The sequence below is a fragment of the Acinonyx jubatus genome, chromosome D1 (assembly GCF_027475565.1).
Source record: "Acinonyx jubatus isolate Ajub_Pintada_27869175 chromosome D1, VMU_Ajub_asm_v1.0, whole genome shotgun sequence".
Lineage (NCBI taxonomy): Eukaryota > Metazoa > Chordata > Mammalia > Carnivora > Felidae > Acinonyx > Acinonyx jubatus.
In genome coordinates this window covers 8,540,532-8,566,268 of record NC_069390.1, presented here as the reverse complement: position 1 = coordinate 8,566,268, position 25,737 = coordinate 8,540,532, and the positions used below count along the sequence as shown (strand labels likewise).

At 53.2% G+C, this 25,737-nt stretch overlaps 2 protein-coding genes and 1 long non-coding RNA gene across 5 annotated transcripts; 1 reads left to right on the top strand and 2 right to left on the bottom strand.

The window, feature by feature from the left end:
- Positions 1 to 6,639: 6,639 nt before the first annotated feature.
- Positions 6,640 to 10,054, bottom strand: LOC106981733 (uncharacterized). The gene is made up of 2 exons (XR_008290275.1): positions 9,144 to 10,054; positions 6,640 to 6,762 (listed from the first exon to the last, which is right to left on the bottom strand). It is a non-coding gene; the product is annotated as an uncharacterized LOC106981733 (long non-coding RNA).
- A 2,381-nt stretch (positions 10,055 to 12,435) lies between these two features.
- LOC106981730 (phospholipase A and acyltransferase 4-like) lies at positions 12,436 to 15,382 on the top strand. Of its 3 annotated transcripts, XM_015079871.3 has the most exons (3): positions 12,436 to 13,007; positions 13,179 to 13,283; positions 14,252 to 15,382. In XM_015079871.3, the coding sequence occupies exons 1-3, from the start codon at positions 12,642 to 12,644 to the stop codon at positions 14,333 to 14,335; spliced, it is 555 nt and encodes a 184-aa protein (XP_014935357.3). In that variant the 5' UTR covers positions 12,436 to 12,641; the 3' UTR covers positions 14,336 to 15,382. The 3 variants fall into 3 exon arrangements, with proteins under 3 accessions (XP_014935357.3, XP_014935358.3, XP_014935356.3); XM_015079872.3 differs by lacking the exon at positions 13,179 to 13,283; XM_015079870.3 differs by having other exon boundaries at positions 13,179 to 15,382.
- Positions 15,383 to 21,090: 5,708 nt separating this feature from the next.
- LOC106981690 (phospholipase A and acyltransferase 2-like) lies at positions 21,091 to 25,312 on the bottom strand (the record flags this gene model as incomplete). The annotated part of the gene is made up of 4 exons (XM_053202659.1): positions 21,091 to 21,323; positions 23,240 to 23,441; positions 24,054 to 24,235; positions 24,866 to 25,312. Coding segments are annotated over 4 exons (927 nt in total), but the record flags the coding sequence as incomplete, so codon positions are not given.
- Positions 25,313 to 25,737: the final 425 nt, after the last annotated feature.

Here is a 25,737-nt window from a genome sequence, read left to right as displayed (position 1 = left end):
GCTCAGACGTGGGAAACGTGTGCTCACGTGTGCTCCTTTGCTCCCATTGGTCAAAGCAGACCACATGACCCAGCCCCCCAGCCCAAGGTCAATGAGGAACATGGCAATGCTCCAGTCACATGATAATGGCAAGGATGTGTAATCTATTACTGTGAGGGAGGGTAGTGGGGAGCGAAAGAATCCAATCCACAGCAGGGACACTCTTTCCACAACCGTTCAGGAACTGAGCTCTCAGGAAGTATTTGGTCAAAAGGGACTGGAGAGTGACAAGTGGGAGGCACTGCATCTACAGCAAAAGCACAGCAGATGGGATCTAGATTAGGTGCTTTCGGGCACAAAATGTGCACTACATTCCCTGGAACATCTTTGGCAGAAAGTAACTAAACTACAGTGCATTAGACAGTGAGGATGTAATACTCAACTCCCACTTGCTGTTCAAGAAGTCAAGAGATGGCAGTCCCAGGATTTGGCAGATGGTCTATGATGCCATCAAGCTCCCGGCCCCTGTCATCAGGTCCTTCTCAACAGCTACAGTATCAGCCCTCATGGAGGCAAAGCGGCTGCAGCAGCTCCGTATGTCACCTTCTCACATGACAGCATCCAAAGGCAGAACAGACTTGTTTATCATGAGTCTTTCTTTTTATCAGGTTGCAAAATCCTTCCCAGAAACCTTGCAGGCAGCCTGGCTATTCACAGAGATCATCACTATTTGAGGGAGGGGCCCATGTTGGTTGGGAAGTGTAAGTAGACGGCTATTTAAGAAAACAACAGTGTCTTCCATGGCTCTTGATTTAAAAAAAAAAAAAAAAGGATTCAAGAGTATCCACAGGCAAGAATGGCATTTAAACCCATCAGACTAACTCCTTCCAGAATTCAGGCCAAGCAAGTTTGAATATGGCCCAGCCCTGTGTGCTGGGAGAGCTGTTCACTGGCTGCTCCCAAAGGGCCGTTCTGTCCTTGGACTCGTTCTTTGCTGGTTCTTCTGAAGTCTTGCAAGCACAGTTTAGGGTTTTGTTATTCAAAGACCCCAGAGGACCCCAGTGCGGATTTTTCTAGCTCCTTCTCCTCGCAGCTTATTTTCTCCCTTGAAAATTCCAGCCACCCCACTATCCCCAATCTCCAATCTCTGTCTTTTCAGCTTAACGAGATTGCCACACTGTTTTCTTCCCCCTGCCCCAAAGTGGGGTCTGGAAAGGGCCGGCAGGCAGAAAGCTGGGCTGCTTGAAGCGCTCATTTTACTCAGAGCTCTTTCCTCCGATTTCCAAAGTCCAGTGTCTGGAAACAGTCATTCCGGGCGTTTTGCCAAGTTGCATAGCTACTCGTAACAAAGAGCTACCCGAAGCAGGTACTCCCTGCAATCCTCTTGGGTGTACGTTTTACGTTTTGATAGTTCCAGCCTCGCGGATCCTGCTTTCCAACGTAGAGTCTAAAACGTGACATTTTTCCCTGGGTGCAAACAGTGACCCGGGTTCTGTCGTCACACGCACCCACATGGGTCTTGGTCTGGTCGTGAGTTATACCGAGGAAACACGAGAAGTGTGCAGAACTAGTTTCGCTGATGCAAGATTGTGTTTGGCTTCCATTTTTACTCAGGAAATTCAGGTTGCTTTCATCTGGATCTCTCTGTGTAAGAGCCCAAATTAGGATCAAAGGCAATACAGGGATTCTGCCAAGTGTTCGATACATCCGTCCCAACTATGCTTTGGGGAGTAAGTGAAATAAACAAACATAGGACACGCAGGATGGGTTTAAAAGCTGTTAAGCACTCATCAGGCCTCTGAACATCAGACCTAAGGTTTTCTCAGCTGTGCAACTCAAGTACGAATGAGTTGGGTGTTGGGGCGCCTGGTGGCTCAGTCGGTTAAGCATCTAGCTCTTGGTTTTGGCTCAGATCGTGAGCTCACGGTATGTGGGTTCGAGCCCCGCATTGGGCTCCACACTGAGGAGCCTGCTTGGAATCCTCTCCTTCCCCTCTGCCCCTCCTCCACTTGCTCTCTCTCTCTCTCTCAAAATAAACAAATTTAAAAAGACAGAGGGAGAGAGAGAATCCCAAGCAAGCTCCATACTGTCAGCACAGAGCCTGATGCGGGGCTTGAACACCTCCATCTAGCTAGCTGTCCCAGTGTAGAGGCTTCCTGAATACCCACTCCTACTGCCCACCGTGCCGACTCACCCAGTGTTCTAACACCAAAGGTGCATGGCCAGAAGTTAAAATGAGATACAATGGTCTTATGGAAGCATAAGAATAGCAGAGAAAAAATAAGGTGAGAGATGAGCAGAGTCAGAGGCTAGTCTACAGAAGATCCTTCCAAATCTTAGAGCTCATATACAAAGGGAGCTAGATACAGGTTTTCCCAGACTTGACCATCAACCAAAAACGCATGTAATATTGCCAATGGTGAACGGAGAAGGTGAAATGAACTGGATCCCAGAAAAGAATTGTATGCTTTCGCCAAATTCTTGCCAGCCAATCCGAGCTCACAAAATGGATCCTCCAACCCACGGGCTCCTTTGCCACCCAAATTTGGGCAGTCAGCCTAGCCTTGAATGGAATCTTAATTGCAAGGGAGTCCAGGAAATGAAGGGTAGCATAGCCTTGAATGGAATCTTAACCGCAAGGGAGTCCAGGAAATGAAGGGTAGCGTAGCCTTGAATGGAATCTTAACCACAAGGGAGTCCAGGAAATGAAGGGTAACCATTCTTAGCCTTTATAATAACCCCTGATTGAAACAGGTACTAAATTAATTCATAATATCTGTCGTTCAAGGTAAATGGACTGATTTGATGTCTCCCTGCCAGACACTGCATGGGTTATATTACTCGTCAACTCAGCAGGAAATAAGCCATCAGTGGAACCAAATGCAGGGGGTGAGAAAGCTTGTTATGATAATGACTCCTCTATGATAATGAACATAGTGTCAGAGATATGTGTGTGTGTGTGTGTGTGTGTGTGTGTGTGTGTGTGTTTAGGGAGCATGCACATATATGAAGAGGTGTTGGGTAACTTGAAATATCTGTCATTGGGTTGTTTATTCACAGTAAAAAACATACTCAATATCCGAGATCATTCAAACTGAATTTTAATGATACTGAGTCTTCGTGGGGTAAAATGTCTATTTTTTGTGGTATACAAAACTGTGCCGCCATGGAAGGGAACATGGTTGTTTTATGGACGGGGTTCCTCAGTTTTTTTTTTTTTCCGTTAACTTGCAAGTCTTATTTTTCAAATTTCCATCTTTTTAAAATCGACCTTTGTACGGAATGTTCCGACCCGTCCGCAGGTTTATCTCTGAACGCTCTATTTTGATTCATTCTAGCTTTGAGCCAACATCATCTCTAATATTTCGTGGTTTGGCTTGTATATTTCCTCTTCCTAGCCATCATTTTTACCTTGACTTAGGTATTCATAAACCTCTATTTTTCCATATAAAATTTACAGCGACTTTGGTCTCTCAGAAAGAATCTAGCTTAGGTTTTGGTTGTTGGCTATCAGATAAATACTAATCAAGGCCAAAAGCATCAATAATAGCAATCCAGGATGTTTCACGATCACAAAAGTTTACTTCATCATCCCCCTCCCAGCTTCTAGAGCCTGCGTAACCCATCCATGTCGTCAATTCCACCGTCTCAAATACCAAAGGTTTTCGTGAGTGGGCAGCAAAAGCTGGAGCAGATTCTGGCTCATGATTAAGGAACAGAGGCCACATTTTCATTACCCACATGGATGGCCCAGTGCTCCTTGTCAGAATACAACATTTCAAGCAGATCTCTGGAATCTGGCTCTGTTAGGATGTCAGTTACCGGAGAAATGGAGAGAGGTTGATCTGAGCAGACAATCGATAGCCCAGTAGACAGGAAAGAGAAGCCCTCCTCACAGATGAGACCCCTTCCCCGCTGTCCCTGTCAGTGCAGGGCTTGATCCCTTGATCCTGGGATCATGACCTGAGCCCAAATCAAGAGTCGGATGCTCAACTGATTGAGCCACCCAGGCGCCCCTAGCATCTGACTCTTTTTGTTTTTAATGTTTATATATTCCTTTTGAGAGAGAAAGAGCACAAGCAGGGAAGGGGACAAGGGAGAGGGAGAGAGAATCCCAAGCAGGCCTGACACTTAACTGGCTGAGCCAGCCAGGGGCCCCAAGACTCTCGGTCTCAGCTCAGGTCTTGATCTCAGGTCATGAGTTAAGCCCCGCGTTGGACTCCATGCTGGGTGTAAAGCCTACTGAAAAAAATAAAAATAACATATTGAGCATTCAGGTTGTTTCCAAGTTTTGATTATTATTAAAATGATGTTATGAATAACTGTACCTTTGTCTGGTTACGAAAGGCAACATCAGGGGCGCTGGGTGACTCAGTCGGTTGAGCATCCGACTTTGGCTCAGATCTGTGTCTCCCTTGCTCTCTGGCCCTCCCCCACTCACACTCTGTCTCTCTCTCAAAAAAAATGAAAACCAGGGGCCCTCGGGTGGCTCAGTCGGTTAAGCATCTGACTTCGGCTCAGGTTATAAGCTTGCGGTTCGTGAGTTCGAGCCCCGTGCCGGGCTCTGTGCTGACAGCTCAGAGCCTGGAGCCCGCTTTGGATTCTGTGTCTTCCTCTCTCTCTGCCCCTCCCCTGCTCACACTCTGTCTCTGGCTCTCTCTCTCTCTCTCTCTTTCTCTCAAACATTTAAAAAAAATTTTAATGAATAAACAGTAAAAATAATTTAAGAAAAAAGGTACAGGAATTAAATCCAAACTACTTCAATGATCCAATTTTGCCTTCTACATACCATTATCCATTAAAAGGCACCAGGCTGCCTGGAAAAATAGAAGATTCCAGGGGAGGGTCAGGGAAAGTGGAAGCCAAGCCTGGATTACATTGCTTTGCCAGAAGGTAAATGTCATAGGTTGAATATTCAGGTTTCTCCCCCCCAAATTCATGTGTTGAAATCCTAACCTTCAACACTTCACAAGGTATTCGGAGATGGGGTATTTAAGGGGGTAATTAAGTTAAAATGAGGGCCTATGTGTGTGTCCTAAGCCGACTGGTGTCCTTACGAGACAAGAGATGAGGACATAAAAATGCACAGAAGGGAGACCGTGTGAAGATCCAGGTAGAAAGCATCCATCTTCAAGCCACGCGGCTTCAGAAGAAACCAGCCCCGTGGACACCTCGATCTTGAACTTCCAGCCTCCGGAATCCTGAGAAGATAAAAATTCTCTCATTGAAGCCACCTCGTCTGTGGTATTTGCTCACGGCAGCCCTAGCAAACTGCACCTTCGACATACATGAAGAATCCAATCACTTCTCGCTGGTCTATTGCCCGGAATACTAAGGGCTGCTCTCGCTGCTTCTACCCGGGACCCCGCGGGCTATTTTCAACACAGGATTCAGAGGGAGTCTCTAAAAACTACCCGAATCAGGTCGCATCCCTGCCGTGCCGCGATCCTTCAGCGGATCCCATCTCATTCAGAGTAAGACTCAACGCCCTTAGGGAGGCAGCGCCGCCCCCATGTAAACAGGGCTCACCGTACCTCTTGGCTGTCCTCTCCTGTGACCCGCTCCCTGGCTCCGGATACCCTGGCAGACACGTGTGGCCACAGGGCCTTTGCAATAGCTGCTGCACTGCCCGGGACACTCTGCGTGTACATACACGCGAAGGGCTCGCTTCCTGCCTCCTTGAGTTCATGACTCAGGGAGGCTGTCCCCCCGACACTACCTAAGATTGCACCTCCCCCTCAGCCCCAGCCCCATCCTCTTCTTCATTTTGCTCAGCGTGTGGCCATCTAACATAATACCTCCCTTACTACACTTTCGTCCAGTCTCTCCAATGAGAAAGTCAGAGCCACGGTGGCACAGATTCGTTATCGCCTGATTTTGATCACAGGCGCGTGCCTACAGCGGTGCTTGGCACACAGGAGGAGCTCAGTGGGTCCCTGCTGAATAAAGGTGCAAGGCGAGGTTACACCGTGTGCCGGGCACCGCGCACTTTAGTCATCTCCGAGTTCGACGCTGAGATAATCCTTGGCCTTTGCTCCCCAACCTGGACAGCCAGCACGGCCTCCCTCTTGCCCCCGCTGCCTTGCCCTCCCTGCTCCGTGGGTTCTCGTGGAAGGTTCATGTTCTGATCTCTTACTGGCTAGAATGAGGAAAGACCCTAGAAATATCCGGGCTGGGCAGCAAACACGCGGAATACCTCCCAGCCCTCGCTGAACATTTGTCAGGCCACGTCAGTGCCAAGAACTGCTCGGGTCCTGATCAGACCTGATAGCAGAGCCCTTGAGGAAGAAAGGCAGGAGGGATGTGGCCGGCGGCAAGTCCCCCTGATGGGTAAGCATGGGAAGAGCCGCTGGGGGCAGAGGCACAGACCACCTAACAGACCACCTGCCGAAACCACCCACCAACTTTGAACCTGGAGACAGGCCTCAGCAACTGAAGTCCAGGGACAGAGGTGGCTCCAGCTGGGTCAGCAATGACCAGAGTCACCATCCCTCCAGAGGCTCCAGATCCGCAGACTCACAGCCTCTATCTAGCCTGACCAAGACGAAGCCCTCCGTCTTAAAGAGGAGGTAACTGAGACCGGGAGAGAGAGGCGACTGCCCAAAGTGACACCGCTTGAAAGACACAAGACCTTGCTTGCGACTTACTTTGGTTTTTGTGGGGGTTGTTTTCCTTCTTCTTCTTTTTTCAATTTGAACGTGACCTCAGTGCAGGGACGTGAATGGTCATGACTTATCAGGGGGGAAGGCTTTCCCCTGCCCTTTCAAGATCCTTTGAGCTGGACTGAAAATTAAATGGAGATGAGACAGAGTAACAAGAGAAAATCAACTTTAGTTTCGTACCTACAGGGAATCCACAACTATTTGGTCAGCAAATAATTGCCAGGCCACCCAGAGACGGTGAGACACAGAGGACTTTAATCAAACAGCCCTTGCTGGTTCCTCCCTGTTTATTATACCCGGTTCATGGCATAATGTAGTTATCTGTGGTGACAACTCTCTTCCCGGAGCAAGCCTCCCATCTAAATTCCTTTCGGCATTTGTGCGAGAGGACAAATGCTTTTCCTGAATCTGTTGCCAAATCTGATTGCCTTTAACTGAAAAATAACCTTCAAGCCAAGGTGGCCCGTCGTGGGGCAGCCTGCCCTTGGCCCCTCCAGTCTGTTAGGCTCCTTTTAGAAATGAAGTTCACTTGGAAACAGAATGGGTGGCCAAGTTCTGGGGCCAAGGCCAAAGGAGCCAATAGACCTTGGAACGTCAGAAGGTCTAGTCAAGAGAACCAGGGGGCAGAGGCAGTGCCCTCCCTGAGCCCCTCAGGCATAAGCTCCTTCCGATGGGGGCTCTGTCCGCATCACGTCGGCAAGTCTGTTACATTCTCTGCCGGTCACTGAGTCAACTGCCCCCGCTTTTCCTGCCAGATCCTATAGGGAACCAGTCTGGTTGTTTGCAAACGGTCTCCAGCCTCTGTGTGGCCTTATAACAAAGCTGTTGTGACAGCGGATGGGAAGGAGGTGAGTGAGGGCTTCTTCTGTATCGGTGGCCTCGCCAGTGGCCATCTCCCCATCCCACCCCCCCCACACACACACACTGCCCCTGGCCTTCCCCCAGGCTCACAGGGCCCTGCGGTTCACTGGGCAGCAAGAGCCCTGCCTCGGATCCAAGGAAGCCCACAACTGGTTTAGGACCCAGTGCTGGGGAGTGAAGGCGTGGGAGCGAGACAGGCAGGGGATCGTGGGAAAGCTTTGACTCCCAGGAGAAAAAAGAGACCAGTGATGAGAACCGTCTTCCTTTGCCACTTTTGGACATTGCCAGGTGAAAATGCGCCCCTCGGGGCTGCTGGCAGGTGACCGACGGCCTCCAGGGGGCTTTGAAGCTACAGCAAGACTAACTCCATCTTGAATTCATTTTGCCTTGAACCCTTCTCCCTCCCTCGTTATGCCGCATTACACCTGCCTGCACACTGTACTGTAAGCCTGAAGGGAAACTAGCTGACCTTTGAATTTTTGTTTTATTTAACAAAAAAAAATTTTCTAATGTTTATTTTTGAGAGAGAGAGAGACACACAGAGTGTGAGTGGGGGAGGAGCAGAGAGAGAGGGAGACACAGATTCCAAGACAGGACCCAGGCTCTGAGCTGTCGGCACAGGGCCCGACGCGGGCCTCGAACTCACCCACGGGGAGATCGTGACCTGAGCGGAAGTCAGAAGTTTAACCGACTTGAGCCACCCAGGCGCCCCGATCATCAGATTTTACTGGGATGACTGCATTAAGACAAAACACATTGCACAAAATAATCAGCACATTCTTGCCTGTCACTCCCGAAACCCATGAGAAGCTTTTAGTAATCAATTCTGTTTGAAGTTTCTTAGGGAACCTGAGCCTGGCCCCCATTAATTGAAGACATCTGACTGCTCAAGTGCTTGTATGAGCTGGTTTCTCTCTTCACGTCTCTCCTGTAAAACCCCTGCCTGCACCGACACAGGAGGGTGGTTTATTGGGACGTCAGAAGGCCATGTTCTGGGTTAGCTGACTCTCTCGAATAAAATCACTTTCCTTGTCCCAACACTCTTGTCTCTCTCGTGCAGCGAGCAGATCAGACCTGGGTTCAATAACCAGCCACAGTGATTCCATGGTTTGGGGGTGATTCCCGGCTTTCCCTTTAGAGGAAATGTTTAGTCTCTCTTAAAAAAAAAAAAAAAAAGTTTAGCATTGAGCAGTTTCTAAGTGATGTCAAAAGGAAAGCGAAAGCAAAACTCAACTTTGGTGCAACAGCCGGCTCACCAGTGGCAAACACCACCAGACACAGCCATGGCTCAGGTAAGCTCCCTGGAACTTTCTGTTGGTGGCTCTACAGCAGGAGGGGGCCCCCTCCGATAAAGGCCTCAGTCTGGCCTTGGGCACAGTTAACCCCAGACCTCAGAAAGGCTCTAGAAGGCGTTTATGGAAAATCCTTTGTTGTTGAAAAGTCCCTTGCCCTGCAGGACGGCGGCGAGGGCTTGGGGCTGAGGCTCCCGTCTGGCACAGCGTGGGGCCCAGGGGCCTCCCGTGGAAGAGCCGTGGGTGGGTGGCTGGGGGCTTTGCCGCCGGGTGGGGTGCATAGGCAGAGGGGGACCCAGGACTTGGGAAGGGAGTGGATCCCCACCCCGCCAGCCTCCGAGCTCGGTACCTGCTCAGCTCTGTCCTTCCCTCTCTCCCGGGCATGTGTCCTGAATGTCAGGTTTCCTGGCTCTGGATCTCCCGTCCTGTCAGCCCTGCCAACACAAAATCCTGGCTCTATTGCCTGGGCAACTGTCTCCTTATTCGGGCAGGGCCCCAGGTCACATTTGATCTGCCACCAGCTACCGTGGACAGTTTCCGGGCCCTACCTTATTTAGATATTTAATCTCGGAGTGAAAAATCCCCTTCTGATTCCAACATGGTGACCATCCCTGGCCCTGCCCCGCCCTGGCTGAGAGAGGGGAGGAGCGGGGAGGGGGTCCTGGCCCCGCTGATGCTCCAGCCCCTCTCCCACGGAGATTTCCTTTGCCCCCATGCCAAGCCAGGCCCTTCACCGGATCCTGGAGGTGAAGGGGGGAGGGGCAGCATACAGGATCCCGCCCCGGGGGAGGTGCAGACAGGCACAGAGGATGCCAGAGAGACGTGATCCATGCAGAGGGAGGGGGACGTCCTAGGGGCCTTGGGGACCCCAGGGAGTGGCAGCCGAGCCAGGCTGGGGCCCTGGGGGGCAGCTTCTCGGAGAGGGGTGTCTGGTGTGGGGGGCGAAGGGGAGGAGGGGAGGAGGGGAGGTGATGGGAGGCAGACACAGCCATTCAGTCATCCTGGGGGGGCAGAGGGCAAGGAAGGGCTGCTCAGGAGGGCCTGGGAGCCGCTGCCCAAAGGGCATGCCCTGTGCCCTGAGGCCACATGTGCCCTTTGGGAAGGCCACAGTGGGCCTTGGGGAGACTGGATGTGGGGTAGCAGGGACGGGGGCAGTCAAGAGGCTGCGAAGTTCGGGGGGGGGGGGCCTGGCTGGTTCCTTCGGAGGAGCACGTGACTCTTGATCTCGGGGTCGTGAGTTTAAGCCCCATGTTTTGTGTAGAGATTACTTAAAATAGGGGCGCCTGAGTGACTCAGTGGGTTGAGCGTCCAACTTCGGCTCAGGTCATGATCTCACGGTGTGTGAGTTCGAGCCCCGCGTCGGGCTCTGTGCTGATGGCTCGGAGCCCGGAGCCTGCTTCGGGTTCTGTGTCTCCCTCTCCCCCTGCCCCTCTCCTGCTTGCACTGTCTCTCTCTCAAAAATAAATAAACATTTTAAAAAAAGAGATTACTTAAAATAAATAAAATTTAAAAAGACAAAGGAAGAAAGGAGGCTGTGAGGATCTCAGAGGCAGGGACAGCGGCTGCCCTGAACCAAGTCGGAGGGTAGGAGATGGATGAGGAAGCGAATTTGGGAGAAACTTCCAGGGTCAGCGTTGGTTGTTGGATATTGGCAAGAAAAAGATGGTGAAGGTAAACTGACCCCGGGGCTCCGATCGGATGACCTGGAATGAGAGATAGGGGGCTGTCGTTTGCTAAGATCAAGGCACAGAAAGGGAGACCAACTGAAAAATTCTCAACTCAGAAGCTGTGGCACCCGGGGGGGCGGGACGCTGAGGGGCAGGAAAGAGGCGAGGAAGGGGAGGAAGGCAAATGCCTGGTGTGGCCATGGACTATCAGAGCCAAGAGGTGTGACAAGGACTTGAGGGCCAGTCTGAGAAGCTGGTGACTCACCTGCCCGACTTGGCTGGGGAGGGTGTGGGGCACCCAGCCTCAGTGAAGGGGTTTTGTTTGGTTTTTTGTTTGTTTTAGCGATTTCTTAATGTTTCTTCTCTTTTGTTTCTTTTGAGAGAGAGAGAGAGAGCTCAGACAGGAGCAGGGGAGAAAGAGAGAGAAAGGGAGAGAATCCCAAGCAGACTCTGTGCTCAACATGGAACCTGACGTGGGGCTCGATCCCACAACCCTGGGATCATGACCTGAGCCGAAATCAAGAGTCGACACTCCACCCACTTAGCCACCCGGGTGTGAGGGGGTTTTACACCCCAGTGAAGGGGTTTTACACGCAGCTTGTGATGTCCACACTCTCAGGAGCGTGCGCACAATTCCCCTGCACATGGGCGTTCACGCCCTCGGTGTGCACACGAGCATACCCAACACGAATCTACAAACCCAACACATACAACACACACAGAGATGTGCATATACACAGAACACGCAACACACGTGCATATGACATGTGCACACACACACGTGTGCCCATGCACCCCCGTGTGATGCGGGCACACACGTACATAAGAAATAATACACACGCACTGAATAAATCTCCACTCTCCCATTCCACGGGGTCCTTTTTTCCAAGCTTCCAGCCCCCAGTTGTGGAGAAACCTCTAAAAGAGACAGAAGGCTGAGGCCCCCACGGGGGCTAGGACTTCCTTACCATTCCAGGCTCTGACCTGGTGATGAGTATCGGCAAGGGAGTGGGGGGATCCTCAGGCCAAGCTAGGGGTCTCTGGAAATATAATTTCCAAAATATTTGTTAACATAATGAGAGCAACCAGGGGCGGCCAGGTGGCTCAGTCGGTTGAGGCTCAGGTCACGGTCTCGTGGTTCGTGGGTTCGAGCCCCGCGTCGGGCTCTACGCTGACCACTCAGAGCCTGGAGCCTGCTTCGGATTCTGTGTCTCCTTCTCTCTCTCTCTCTCTCTCTCTCTCTGCCCCTCGCCCCACCTCACAAAAATAAACAAAGATTTTTTAAAATTCCAAGAAAAAAAACCCAAAAAAACATAACGAGAGGAACTGAGAAAAGAGCTTAACCGGGGAAACCTGAGTTGGTTTCTTCCTGAGCAGCCCTTGAACATGCCCGTCCTGTTTGAGTAATCGAGCGGGGTCCCATGGGTCCGGGAGCAGGGAAGGCAAGCAGAATGCACGTTCCAAGGACAGGGAGGGAGTGGGGAGCCTCTGACCGCTGCCGTCCAGGTCATGGGTCAGCGGTGGTCATATCCTCTGGATGACCTTGCCCGACACCAATATTGGTTGTCAAATGGAGATCATCACCTTAAAAGTTAAAAAGGAGAGTAGTAAGTAATATCTGAAAAGTCACACAGTGTGTGCCTCGCAGTGGGTGCTAAGATAAACTTGATCTCTTTCAGAAATGTACAAGGGCGAAAAGATGAATTATAAACGTTTGACTACCATTGCCTATAATGGTGAAATTTTTTTTTAATTTTTTTTTTTATGTTTTTATTTATTTTTGAGACAGAGAGAGACAGAGCATGAACGGGGGAGGGGCAGAGAGAGAGGGAGACACAGAATCGGAAGCAGGCTCCAGGCTCCGAGCCATCAGCCCAGAGCCCGACATGGGGCTCGAACTCACGGACCGCGAGATCGTGACCTGAGCTGAAGTCGGACGCTCAACCGACTGAGCCACCCAGGCGCCCCAATGGTGAAATCTTTGAACAACCTAAATGCTCGGCAACCAGGGCTTGGTCAGATAGCCGATATATATCCGTGTAATGGGACACGACGACACTGGCACCAATAGCCGTGACATTCAGTGTCTTGAAAAAAATACCCACAGTTTGTGAAGTAAAAAGAACCAAATCTGTGGCCCCTCCGGTCCCATCTGTGAAAAGACAAACACCAACACCTCGATGGGGTGCTCCCCTCGGCCTTCTTCCTCGCCCCGCCCCTTCTCTGTCTCGGTCTTGGCTTCCCCAGCGGCTCCCCGTGACGTGTCTCCGACTCCAGGTGACCTCCTGGGGGCCAGCTTCTCCATCATCTGCTCCGTTCTGAGCAGCAAGGCGGTGGTGAGACGAGAGGTCCTGCGGGACGTGGTGGGGCGCTGCCGCTATAGGGCCAACAACCACTTGGACCACAAGTACAAACCACGGCCTGTGAACGTGATCATCTGTTCTGCGAAGAAGAAGATTGGTGAGGAGATGGAGTACAGGCTTCTGGGCAAGAACTGTGAGCATTTTGTCACCGATCTGAGATACGGTGTGCCCCACAGCAGGCAGGTAAGACCCTCTTTGGGGCCAGCCCTCTCCCCCTGGAGGTCTGCTGCGGGGCTGGGGGTGACCAGGCTGTGTGGCCAGAGGGGAGACTCACCATGACCCACTGGCTGGGAGTCGGGCCGTCCGAGCTCAAATCTCGGATCCGCTTCTGATCCGCTGAGGGTCTTTGGACAGGTCGCTGTCTCTCTGGTCCTCAGTTTCCCCACGTGTAGGAGGGGTTGGATGGAGGACCTCTGGAGGCCTGCCAGTCTGACCTTCTGGGATCCTTTGCCTCTAAAGGTAGATCGTGATGCCCCCACAGGTCGTCAGGAAGAGTCTGGGCCAACCCAGCACCGTGACTCGTCTCCGAAAAAGAGCACAGAGGCAGGGGGTGTGCTCAAGGTCCACGGGCCTATGTAATGGCTCAAGCATTTGTCTATGTAAGACCTGGGGCACAGCGTCTACCCCCACCCCTTCAGTCTTCCGCGTCTGTTGTCTCAAAACACACAGCAGCTGATAAGTGGCAGAGGTGGGATTCGAACCCCAGCAGTCCTTCTCTGGAGTCTCTGCTCCCTTCCATCGTACAGCGGCACCTCCGGGGCTCCAGGCCCAGTTGATTGGGTGGACGGGGGCCCCTGGATGAGACGAGGATAAGGACGGGAGGAGCAGGTTTGAGAAGGGAAATCCAGAATTTGGATGTGGTGGTGGGTGGCCAGTTAGACCTCCAGGTGGAGATGTTGAGTCATAGGTGGACCTAGGAGCGTGGCGTTCAGGGCCGAGGTGGGGTTGGGCATAGAAGTTTCCAGGCTGCACTTGGCAACCATGCACAGTGAACCCGAAGTACGCTGCCCGTGGCCCTAGTCTCCTGAAGTCTCTCCTCGGCTTTTGGCACAGCCCTGCCTCCGCAGGGGTGTAGCCCCGACTGCAGAGCCGTTCCCAGGCTCAGCCCCAGAGCCCGGGCTCTGGGAAACCAGGCACAAAGCCTCCTCCCTCCCCACTCAGAGTTAGGAACAAATGTCCTCACCCAGCGCGCTCACACGAAAGGATCCCATCCGCCCATCCTGCCAGGTGTCGGGACAAACCCTGACAAGCTCACCAATAAGAAGGGTTCATAACCCCATCTCCCGGGGCCCCTCTGACTCATCCAGCATCTTCCTGGGCTGGCCAGCTCAGAGGGCAGGAGGATGAGGAGACTCCAGGCCCTTGGAAGGGAGGGAGAACTGGCCTGCATTTGCGATGGATGTTGAACATGGGCTACTCACTTTCAGGCGGAACATACCCTGATGGGAGGAGGCGTGTCCCTGGGACTCGGCATTCTAGGCATGGTTGGCTACTCGCTTGTGAAGACATGATCCCAAAAGCAATGACAGCCCGAAGGAGCCCCAAATCCTTCAGCTGCAGAGACCAGTGGAGACACCCCATGGCTCCTCTGTCTACCGGACCCTCAACCTCCAGCAACCTGTCGTTCTGTCTCTCCCTCTCCCTCTCTCACTGGCTGAAGACCAATGAATTGTGCCAAGACCAATGAATCAAGCAAATGTATCTTCAAGAAGGACTTCCACTATATTTTTGCAGACTTCTGAACCAGGAAGGAAGGAAGGAACATTACTTCGACACCTGTTGGGTTCTCCCCGCAATTTCTAGCTGAGTGACCTTGAGGAAATCTCTGGACTCCCAGAGCTTCAGTCCCCCTTCTCTGGGACGGGGATAAGGATTACATAAGGCAAGGTGATGTGGAGAAGACTCCTGATGTCTGGTAACCAGCAGATATTCAACGGGTGGTCTACATCGCTCCATGTAGACTCACCATTGTTGTCACAAGACATCGTTCGTTTTACCGTCGGGGTGCAAAAGTGCCCCAACAACTCAGTTGTGTCCTGGCACAGCCACACCACCTGGTGCGTAAACATTTCCCAACACCTTTCCGAGTACCTTCTTCATCCAGCCTTCCTTTCAGTTTTCCTTTTCAACTCCAGGGCCTAGTCTTCACCCACCTGGGACTGCCAGACGGAAGTATGTTAACTTTCCATGCCGACGTTGCCATGGCTCAAGCTGCCCGTGGGTTGAATGGTGAAAATTCGCCACCTCAGTCTTTAGGGCAGTGAAACTCTGAATGAGACCATAGCGACGGGTACATATCATTACACGTTCGTCCAAACCCACAGAATGCACAACACCAAGGGTGAACCCAAAGGTAAAGTGTGGATTTGGAGGGATTGCGGTGTGTCAATGCCGTTGGTCCGTTGTAACCCACACAGGTCTTCTGGGGAGGGATGTTGATGGTGGGAGAGGCTGTGCCTGGGGGAGAACAAGGGGTGTATGGGAAATCTCTACCTTCCTCTCAATCTTGCCGTGAATCTAAAAAGTCTCTAAAAAATAAACTCTCTCTAAAAAAAAAATTAGCCTCCTCTGAGTATCCCTCCGTTACTTCCCAGCAAGCCCTCGGTGCGGTCTCAGAAGCTCCATGGTCTCTTCCTTCCTCAGCCAGCCTCTGCCGCCGGTGACCCTGATGAATGGCCACTCCATGGTGGTCACCGCAGCCACTCCCCCTCTGGCTTGAGCACTAAGGATGTCACCCTCCCCTGGGCTGTACCCTTCAAGGGTGTGAAAGCTGGTGGGTTCCTTAATCCCCCCGTGCTGCAGAGACCAGGCTGGCGCTAATCACAAGACCCCCCCTATAAAACGCAGGGCTCTCAGAAGGTTGAAGGTTCAGGAACAGAGAGTAACTCGCAGTTGCTACTATCAAAGGGGGCCCCGCTCAGACTGTCAGGCTGGACTATCCGCCCCCATCTGAGGGTTCCAGAAGGGTCCATGCCTGCCGCACTCTGGTCAGAGGGCCCCACTGCCCTGTACAGAGTCTGGGCCCAAATGGGAGGCCCAGAGAGAGGGGCAGAGGCTTCCTTACTCCTTGTTGTCTAAGACTCGCCTCCCTGGACCTCGTTTCCTGTCAGGACCAATTGTTGCACCAAAATGGACAGTGGAAGTTTCCAGGCCCTTCCAGGGTGGGCTTGGTCTGCGTGACCAAGTCATATCCCCGTGAGTGGTCTCGGGTGTCCACGTATCTGCCCTTTATGGCAATTGTCACCGTGGGGATTGAACACTGATCCATGTGGTCCCTTTACTAATATCCCTCCGTCTATCAGAACTGCAAGGACCCCCAAGAGGTAGGACTGTGTGAGCTCGTTACGGTGGGACCCCAGCATCCATCACAATGCCTGGTGTACTGCCGGGGCTCAATAAAAAGTTGTTTACTTCATAAGTTCACTACTACATGGGAAAATACAATTATTATTCTCTGCAGTCGAGAGAAAAACTGATATGAAAAAGAGTTGCAGCCAAAACAAAAAAAAGCGTGTTGCCATCAAGTTTTAAAATGTAACGGACCGGGGCGCCTGGGTGGCGCAGTCGGTTAAGCGTCCGACTTCAGCTCAGGTCACGATCTCGCGGTCTGTGGGTTCGAGCCCCGCGTCAGGCTCTGGGCTGATGGCTCAGAGCCTGGAGCCTGTTTCCGATTCTGTGTCTCCCTCTCTCTCCGCCCCTTCCCCGTTCATGCTCTGTCTCTCTCTGTCCCAAAAATAAATAAACGTTGAAAAAAAAAATTAAAAAAAAAATAAATAAAATGTAACAGACCATTGGGGCACCTGGGTGGCTCAGTCAGTTAAGCATTCAACTTCGGCATCCCACTTCGGCTCCTCCAACTCTGATCTCACGGTCCGTGGGTTCGAGCCCCGCGTCGGGCTCTGTGCGGACAGCTCGGAGCCTGGAGCCTGCTTCGGATTCTGTGTCTCCTTCTCTGTCTGCCCCTCTCCCACTTGTGCTCTGTCTCTCAAAAATAAATAAACATTGAAAAAAAATTTTAAATATAATGGACCAGGGGCTCCCGGGTGGCTCAGTCGGTTGAGGGTCCGACTCTTGATTTTGGCTCAGGTCATGATCCTGGGGTCATGGGATAGAGCCCTGTGTCCATGCTAAGAGTGGAGCCTGCTTGGGATTCTCTCTCTCTCTCTCTCTCTCTCTGTTTCCCCTTCCCTCTCCATCTGCCCTTTCCCCTGCTGGCACACGCTCTGTCTCAAAAAATTAAAAAATAAAAATAAAAATAAAATATACTGGACCAGGCTCCTACCCTCTAGACTGACTTCCATAAACCGGATTCCAATAAAATGTAAAATATATATATATAATTAATAAAAGCACGCTTTATTTTCATATGATAAGTTGACAAAATGGTTGCACTCGCTCTGGACAGTCCTTGTTCTCAGCAGAACTGCTGTTAAGGACTATAACTCGCTTTAGAGACTGTGCATATATTCACCGACTGTGTGTCAGCCCAAGAAAAGTTTAACAAAACTGAGGAATGGGTGCTGAAGAAACAAGGATTCTGGAGCCTGCAGGGCATGACTCGGATTCTCCTTGAACGTCATTCTGTCACTTTTGCAAGCCAGCGTCTCCGTCGTCACCCCCCACAGCTGGGGAAAGGCTGGCAGGACAGATGAAAGTCCCCACTGCTTCCCCTCTGGCCTCGTGGATGTCTAGGTGTTTTCCTCTGTGTGCCTCCACTAGAATCACCAGAATTTTCTAAAGGCGGTTGGGATCCGGGATGACGGAGACATAGGAGGACAAGGGAACTCTCAGGACCGCCAGCCGGCTGGATGTACCACAGAGCCATCCTCCAGGGGAATGACCCTGCGCTGCCTGGGGTGAGGGGACAGGGGCTCAGGGGAGATACTTGCCAGGGTGACAGCAGCACCAAGAGCACCTAGTGACCCTTGGCAGTCCCTCTGCTGTGGGGAAGGGCCATTGTCCCATCTCGTGGCTGGTCACCTGGAGAGCTGTCTCCCATCATCTCTCTGCAGGTTTTGGGGCAGTCCCCCTAACCCCAGTCTGTTTCTCTCTGCCGATCCTGGTACCTGGAATTTGCCACAGTGAATTCAGTTTTTAGCATTTGCCTTCCCAGACAGCATTTGCATCCAATCTCTTTTGAAGCCGTTGGTATCTTAGTAAAAAGTGGTCCTGTGGCGGCCTTCAGCTCTCTGGAAGGACCTGGAAGAATCGGGACTTAGGGCGGGTAAGTCTTGGTGTGAGAGTGTGTGTGAGGGTGTGTAGCCAGGAACCGGGGCTGTTATAGGGGGAGGAGAGTGTTCTTTAAAAGTAAACAAGACAACGGCACGCCTGGGTGGCTCAGTCGGTTGAGTGTCCCAATTCCACTCGGGTCGTGATCTCACCGTTCGTGATCTCACCTGCTTCGTATTCTGTGTCTCCCTCTCTCTCTGCTCCTCCCCTGCTCACAGGCTGTCTCTCTCTCAAAAATAAATAAAGATTAAAAAAAAATTTTTTTTTAAAGAAACAAACAGGGTGGGGAGGCAGTAGGGAGTCAGGAAAGAGGGATGCTGAAGAGGGAGGGGGGAGACTTGAAAGCTTCCCAGTTTCCCAGGGAACACCTTGCACGCTACAGAGCAGGAGGGTCAGTCCTGCTCTGGGGGCTTCTGGAAGGCACACGGGAGTCAGAAGGCTCGGTGGCCGCCCTCCGGGAGAGGCTGGTGGGGAAAGGAGACAGGAGGCCAGGGTTGTGGGTTTCCCCTCGGCCCTTCCGCTCAGCCAGACCCTCAGGGCAAATGCTGGCATCCTCAGAATGCAATCTACACCCTCGCTGTTTGCTTTGCTCTCTGCGCAGCTCTTCCTTGAGACTTTTCCAGGAAAAGGCCATGCTCAGCCCTGATGCACATTCTCCAGCTGCCTGAAAAACAAAAGAGAAAGAAGCTAGTTTCCCCTCCTCCTCTTGGGCTGCCCAACAAGAACTCCCCAAGAGTTATTAATGAGGAAACCGAGGCCCAGGGGCACCAGGCTGGCATTCTGGCTGAATGAGATGGACACATGAACTGTCTTCATGTCTGAGGACCCGATGTTTTCCGAACTAGCACACTGAATCCTGGAAATGGTTTTTCCTTGGAAAAATTAAGGACGTGGTAACAGGGCCTGGCGATGATGTCTCATTGGTGAAGTGAGTGCTATTCGTGGGATGCGAACTGGCTAAAATACTTCACCCGCCTCGCCCCTGGCAGGAGCACAGTGCGAGAGAGAAGCCCGGAGCCTGTCTCTTTAGGGATGGCATCTGAAGCTTGACTCGTAAACTCTCCCGTGCCCCGCCTCCAGGGGGGGATTTCTGGTTGCCTGATGCTGGCCATGTGGGCACCAGGACCCTGCCTTGAGTGAGCCTTTCATGCAAGGCGTGGGCACAGCACGTGACAGGATGGTGGGTTCATGTGCTTCCAGAACAGGCTGGATGAAGGGCTCTGTGCCTCCTTGGTGAACGCGTGTTTAATCAATACTGAGGTGTGTGATGTGCTCAGCTTTTGTTATAACACGAGGGGGAGGCCTGGGGAAGTGGCTAACAGTCAGACATTTCCCTGGCTACCATTATTCACCAATGGAAACCCAAAGAACTGTGCAGGAAAGCGACAGCTCAGCTGATCTGCCATAGTGGGGGCCAGGCTCTGGCTCACAGAACTGGTTCTGGGCCCACAGGAGGCCCCTCACGGCCACCCTTCCTCTTCACGTGGTAGGCCCTCAGCACAGACAGGGAGTCTGGCCAGGTGGGGCTGGAGGGACAGAGCCTTTCTTCTTTCTCAGTGCTCCTGACGATGAAATGGACATCTGTCATGAGACATGAAAAACATAATCACAGTAAGTAAGGGGCGCCTGGGGGGCTCAGCCCGTTAAGCGGAGGGCTCTTGATTTCAGCTCAGGTCATGATCTTGCGGTTTGTGGGTTCAAGCCCAGCTTTGGGCTCTGCTCTGACAGTGCGGAGCCTGCTCCGGATTCTCTCTCTCTCTCTGCCCCTCCCCCCCCACACTCTCTCTTTCTCTCTCAAAATAAATAAATGTTTAAATGAATGAATGAATGAGTTGGAATCAAATGTTTTATTTTCCAAAGAGTTATGAGGTTGGGGAATCAGATCTTAGGAGAGATGTGAGCGCCAGCCTGTCATTCCAGTCAACGAATGTCCCCTGGCTCAACACCCGGATTCCCAGCAGTGGGCCCCCCCCCCCCCCCACCAGGGCACTGGCTCCGCCCCCTCCCCCTGGGGCTAACCGCCTCTGGCCAGTCCCTCCCAGGTCAATTCACTCTGTGGTCAGCTTTGAGCTGGGTGACCCCGCCCCTGCGGGCAGAGCTGATTGGCCTAATGAGATCACCTGACCCAGCGGCGGCCAATCAGCAGGCTGAGCCAAGAGAACGCAGAGGCCCCCCCCCTCCCACCCCCGCACTTTCTTTTTGGGAACGCGTTGCGGTTCGCAGGCCGCAGGCCGAGGTGGGCAGAGGTGGAGCTGGGGTGATGGCGGAGGAGGAGCCGCGGAAGGAGTGTGGGGCGGGGAGGGGGTTGCTGCACACGACAAGCCCAAGTGGAGAGGAAGCAGGAGCGCTGGGGACGTGGAAGCGACGAGGCAGAGGAAGGATGCGGAGAGCACAGAGAGCGGTACAAATCGGTCCCCGGAAGGGCAAGGAGCCGGGAGTAGCAGGATCGGGGAGCCTTCCCTCCCTGGCGTCACATTCGTGGCCGAGAGTCTTGGACGCAATTCCGGCTGCTGAGATCCCAGGCCCTGGCAAGCCCGTGGTTCCTGTTTTTATCCATCGTGGGTGTGCCTCCCTCCCCCTCGTGTGTCCTCACAGCATAAAAAAGAATTCAGGCCTCGAGAGCTGTAAATGGCCAGGGCGCACCTTGCCGCGGGGCGGGGAGGGGGGCTTCAACAGAGGACATTTACATCTCATGGTTCCGGATGCTGAAAATTTCAAGATTGAGGTGCAGGCGGACCCAGTTCCTACTCAAAACCTTCTTCTTGGCTTGCCCGTGGCCACCTACCCACTGTGTCCTCACATTGGAGGTGTGAAAAGAACTCTGGTCTCTCTTCTTACAAGGTCAATAACTCCATTGTGGGGGACCCCACCCCCCATGACCTCATCTAATCCTGATCACTTCCCAAAGGCCCACTTCCAAATATATCGCATTGGGGGTTTAGGCCTTCACCGTGAATTGTAGGGGAATACAACCATGCAACCCATAACAGAGCCAGTTGTGTCTTTAATAGACGCTACACGAGGCTGCATGTCCTGTGCTTTCATTTAGCTTTGCTAAAACAGGCCTCAAGGGTCACGAAACAGAATGAAGTCAATAAACCAAACGCCACGGCTGCTGGCCAGGCCACGTTTGCTCCATAGTCACCGGATACCCGGAGGACAGTTCCGTTCAGCTCATTGTTTTTTCCGCTTGCTTCTGGCCCACAGAATCCTCACGAAGACCGTGGCAGCCAGGAGAGCCGCTTGTATGGTCTTGACCGCATCAGGGATCTGCAACGGAAGAGAAAGGGGTCACGCTCAACATCGGGGGGGGGGGGGGGGCTGACTACGGAAACACACACCCAGAACCCGCATCTCAGGAAAGCCCCTTGTGGCATTTATCCTCGCTGACAAAACCACAGACGCAACAAACGTCAGCAGGGAGGGGGGATATTAAAAGCGCAGGCGAACCAAGAAGTTAGCCTGGTGGGTATTGACAGCATAATAAAGCCCCAAGGGGTGGCTGTGGAAGGACAGAATGACAGTGTCTGATGTTCTAGGTCAGGGCTGGCCTGGAAGCAAGTATAAAACTGGAGAAACCACCCTCTGAGGGCAGAGAGCTTGCCTGGATTGTCCTCTGTGTTCCAGGAACTCAGCCCGCCCCCAAGCACTCAGAAGGTGTTCGTGATTTATCTGCTGAACAGCTGTCTTGACTCCCAAGTAGCACTAAGCTCTGCATTTATGAAATAAGATGGCCTCACTTGTGCACTGATAGCAAAAGGGCTCTGGAAAAGGAAGCGGATCCTCTGAAAACACGCCATGAGGCGACAGGGCCATGAGGATGATCCCTGAGGGTCGGTGTACCCAGCGTAGCTGGTGGGAGCCCGGGGGCCCACCCCCTGCCCACGTCACTGTGTCGGTGAGACCGGTGGAGGAGAAAGGAGCGAGAGGGAGAAAGGAAGGCAAGGTAATGAGCGACCTTCAGGGGAAGGAGTTCAGAAAGAAGCACCAGAGCAAGAGACACACGATGTAAGTGAGGTGGGTCCCTCCTGCCCTCTTGAGCTCTGACCTCCCAGAAGCGCAGCAGAGGGGACAACCACTCTCAAAAAGTTGGGGTCTCCCAGATTGATTGCTGAAGCTTCCGCACAGCCTTTGGATGTGCTTCTAGATACTTCTAGATGCCCATCTCTATCCCTCCCCTCCCACCCCCTGCCACCACCCCTCCTGGACAGAGGCAGGTCTGCCCTCCTCAGCTCAAAGGAGCAAGGGACCATCAACAGGGTCACTCCTGGCCACCCTGAAGCATTCCCGCTGTGCCCCAAGGCCACCAACAGCACCTCAGTTAACAGCCTGGGCTCCTCATTTCCAGAAGGTAAGGCTTCTCCTTGCCCATCCCCCTTCCCCCAGAGGCCTTCCCCTCCTTTCCGAGAGAAGAGCTTAGACCTCACCCATCCTGCACCTGTAGTGCACAGCCTGAGGTGTGAACGCTCCTGGATGCCGGTAGGGAAGATTAACTAATGCGCTGTCCTACCCAGGCAGGACTTTTGGAAGAAATATGTAACCCCAAACCCACCTCCAAGGAGGCGGCTCACACAATTCCCTCTGCCCGTCCTCCTTATCACTCTACTTCCTGGTCAATCTCCAACTCACTTTCCAGTTTTAGATTAATCAAAGGAATTAAATCAGACTCACCTCGGGCATGACCTTGCACGAAGCCTGGCTTGACCAGAGCTTTTGGAGCAGAACACCTCTGGGTGCAAACCCCCCCCTCTGCACAGTGGCTGTCCTGGACTAGAGACTCAGTACCTAGTCGCTGAGTGAGTTTGGACTAGCTACTTACACGCGGTAAGCCTCAGTTTCCCCATCTGTAAAGTGGGATTGGTAACACCCGCGTCTGGGGCTGTGGTAAGGGTCTCGGGGCCTAGTGGCCAGGGAGGGCTTGACAAACAAGCTGACATTCATGGCCATGACTCACGTCCTTCGCCATCACCGCCCCCCACCATCAGTCTGCGGGGCTGGCTTGTGGTTCTCCACACCCTGGTCCCCTCCCGGACTGTAACATCCTTGGGGCCAGGGATGCTGCCTCTGTTATTTTTGTCTTATTCATGCCCCTGTCTCTGCCCAAGCCCGGCCCACACTGACACCCAGCCACTGTCAGCTGAGGGAATGGCCTGGCTCCTGGACGGGGACACAGGCTGGGGACGCACCTGATCGCTGCGGGCGACTCCGTAGCGCAGCTCGTTTGCAAAGTGCTCGCAGTTCTCACAGGGCAGCGAGTAGGGCAGCTCCTGGCCCACCAGCTGCTCCGCCCGCTGGACGATTTTGCTGGGAGGCAGCGGCGAGTACTTGTCATCGTGTTTGTTGTTGACGTGGTACCTGTCTCTCCCGACCACGTCATTCCAGCAGCAGCTTCTCCGTCACGGCCTTCTCAGTCAGGGTGGACGTGGTGCGGCCACACCAGCTCCCACAATTTCACCCGAGATTCACAAAGAGGAGACGGTGACTTCAGCCCTGGGCTCAGAGCCGGCCCCAAGCAGGCAGCCCCGTTGCCCTCGGCCTCATCAGTAAGGATGAACTAGGGCCAACCTGCCTGGCCTTGAACTCCGAAACAGGCCAGGCCCATGCCTAGGTGACTTTGGAGAAGTCACCAGGAGTCCCCGGGCGCTGGTTTCCTCACTTCTAAAGCAAAGGACGTGAGTTCCTCTAAAGGATCACGTGAGCTCAGATGCCCCCGGAAGAGTGGAGCAGGAGTCAAGCAGAGGGGTGCAGGGCGAAGGGAGGGGACGGAAGACAAGTCCTCCTCCCGTCCTCCCCTCACATGCCCGTGGCCTAGAGACCGTCACTGAGCCCCCCTGAGCCGCAGCTGTGTGGCCCCAGCAGGCTAACGTGGCCTTTTGAAATAGTAAGAAAGGAAGCAGCTGAACAAGACGGAGGCCCGACCTGGGAATCAGGGCCCCAGACCGCGGCCCCGGCCCATTCACCAGGCCTCGAGCAGGTGCCTCCTCTTTTTGCCAGCTTTACCATTTACAGACCGAAGGGATGGGGCCGGGCAAGTGTCCACACTTGCTCAGCTCAACGTTGTCCAGAAGGAAAGAGAGGTTGGTTGGGCACCGGGCTAAGCCCTGCACCGGGGCTCTTCCCGAGCACCTCTTCACAACTTTCCTCCACCACCAGGAGGCAGGGCTTCCTGCCGGCTCTCCAGGCTGTGGTGAGCAGGGTGGGCAGGGGACCCAGGATGCCACACTGGTTCTGTGTAGCTGGGAGACCTGTGCTCCTTCCGTTACACTCTGCGGCCAGTTGTAAACTACTCGAAGGAAGTAGCTGCCTTTTACTCTTGTCTGTCCTTCCAGAACCACAGACGCACAGGGGATTGGACCTGGGGAGTGACGTCCCTCAAATACAACGGGGTGGGTGGAAGTGAACCCCGTCATCTATTGGAATAAAGGTGCACGGTGTCTCCACGAACCTCCTGCTAAGGAGGAATCACAGTCGACGTACAGAGCAGGGAAGGACACGCAGCAAATTGTCACAGAGGGCCTCTTAATGCCAGACACTCGTGAACACCCCCATACACGCACGACTGTTCACACCTCACCCCTGGTGCTTAAACAGAGAAACTGTCCTGGGGCGCCTGGGTGGCTCGGTCGGTGAGGTGTCCGACTTCGGCTCAGGTCACGATCTCACGGGTCGTGGGTTCGAGCCCCACGTCGGGCTCTGTGCGGACAGCTGGGAGCCTGGAGCCTGCTTCGCACTCTGTGTCTCCCTCTCTCTCTGCCCCTTCCCCGCCTCGCGCTCTGTCTCTCTGTGTCTCTCAAAAATAAAGGTTAAAAGATTAAAAAAAGAAAAAAAGGGAGAGGGAGCATATCCTTACCCAAGGGAGCCAGATGGACCGCATAGCCATCTCCCACGTAGACGACCCAGCGCTCGTAGCCAAAGTGAGAGACCCCAGTCAGGTCTCCAAGGCGTGGTCTTGGTTTGCCCCGCAGTGGAAAATCCAGAGGCAGGCAGAGGTGAGCCCTTGCTGGGACTGTTCTAGAGCCTGACCTGCAGGACGACCCAGCCCAGCCTGTAGATTCCCTCTGCCCGTCACCTGCAGGAAACAGGGAGGAGGGAGCCCTCCTCCGACACGCTGGGAAAGCCTCCCCTCTACCGGGGCTCCTGTGTCGGAAATGAGCTCTTACAGGGAAACAAAGGTGAAACAGAGAGCTGCGCTCACGACACGGTGGGGGTGCAGCACGGGAGTGGGGCCGAGTGCCGTGCACAAGCCGGGTATGCGTGCATTATGTGCACGGAGCATGGTTGTGTCATCGAAGGAGTATATGATTCCCAGGAGGTCTAAAGTCCCTCATAAAGGGCCGCCTGCTGCATCCCCGGGCCTGAGTGATTCCTGTGAATCACCGCCTCTAGTCCCGAGTGTCAGACACAGTGCTCACCACTGGACCATCTATCCATCACTCCTTTGGGTAAGAACGATCATTATTACGCCACTTACCAGAGGAGACGTAAGACTCAGGAAGGTTAGGCGATGTGCCAAAGACCCTTCCCTGGTGGGTAGGAGACCAAGACTGAAACCTAGGTGCAAACGTTTCTAATATTGATGGCCTTCACAGAATGTCCTAAGCAAGCCCGGGGCAAGTGACGGCTGGGGACCACAGGGTAGGTTTGGAGTCGATGGCGGGGAATGTCCTTCTGGACTTGGCACGAA

Coding starts and splice junctions, on each gene's coding strand:
- LOC106981730 (XM_015079870.3), top strand. CDS start 12,642: ATGGGGTGCTCCCCTCGGCCTTCTTCCTCGCCCCGCCCCTTCTCTGTC. Junction 13,008..13,178: donor GTGTGCCCCACAGCAGGCAG/GTAAGACCCTCT, acceptor GTCTTTGGACAG/GTCGCTGTCTCTCTGGTCCT.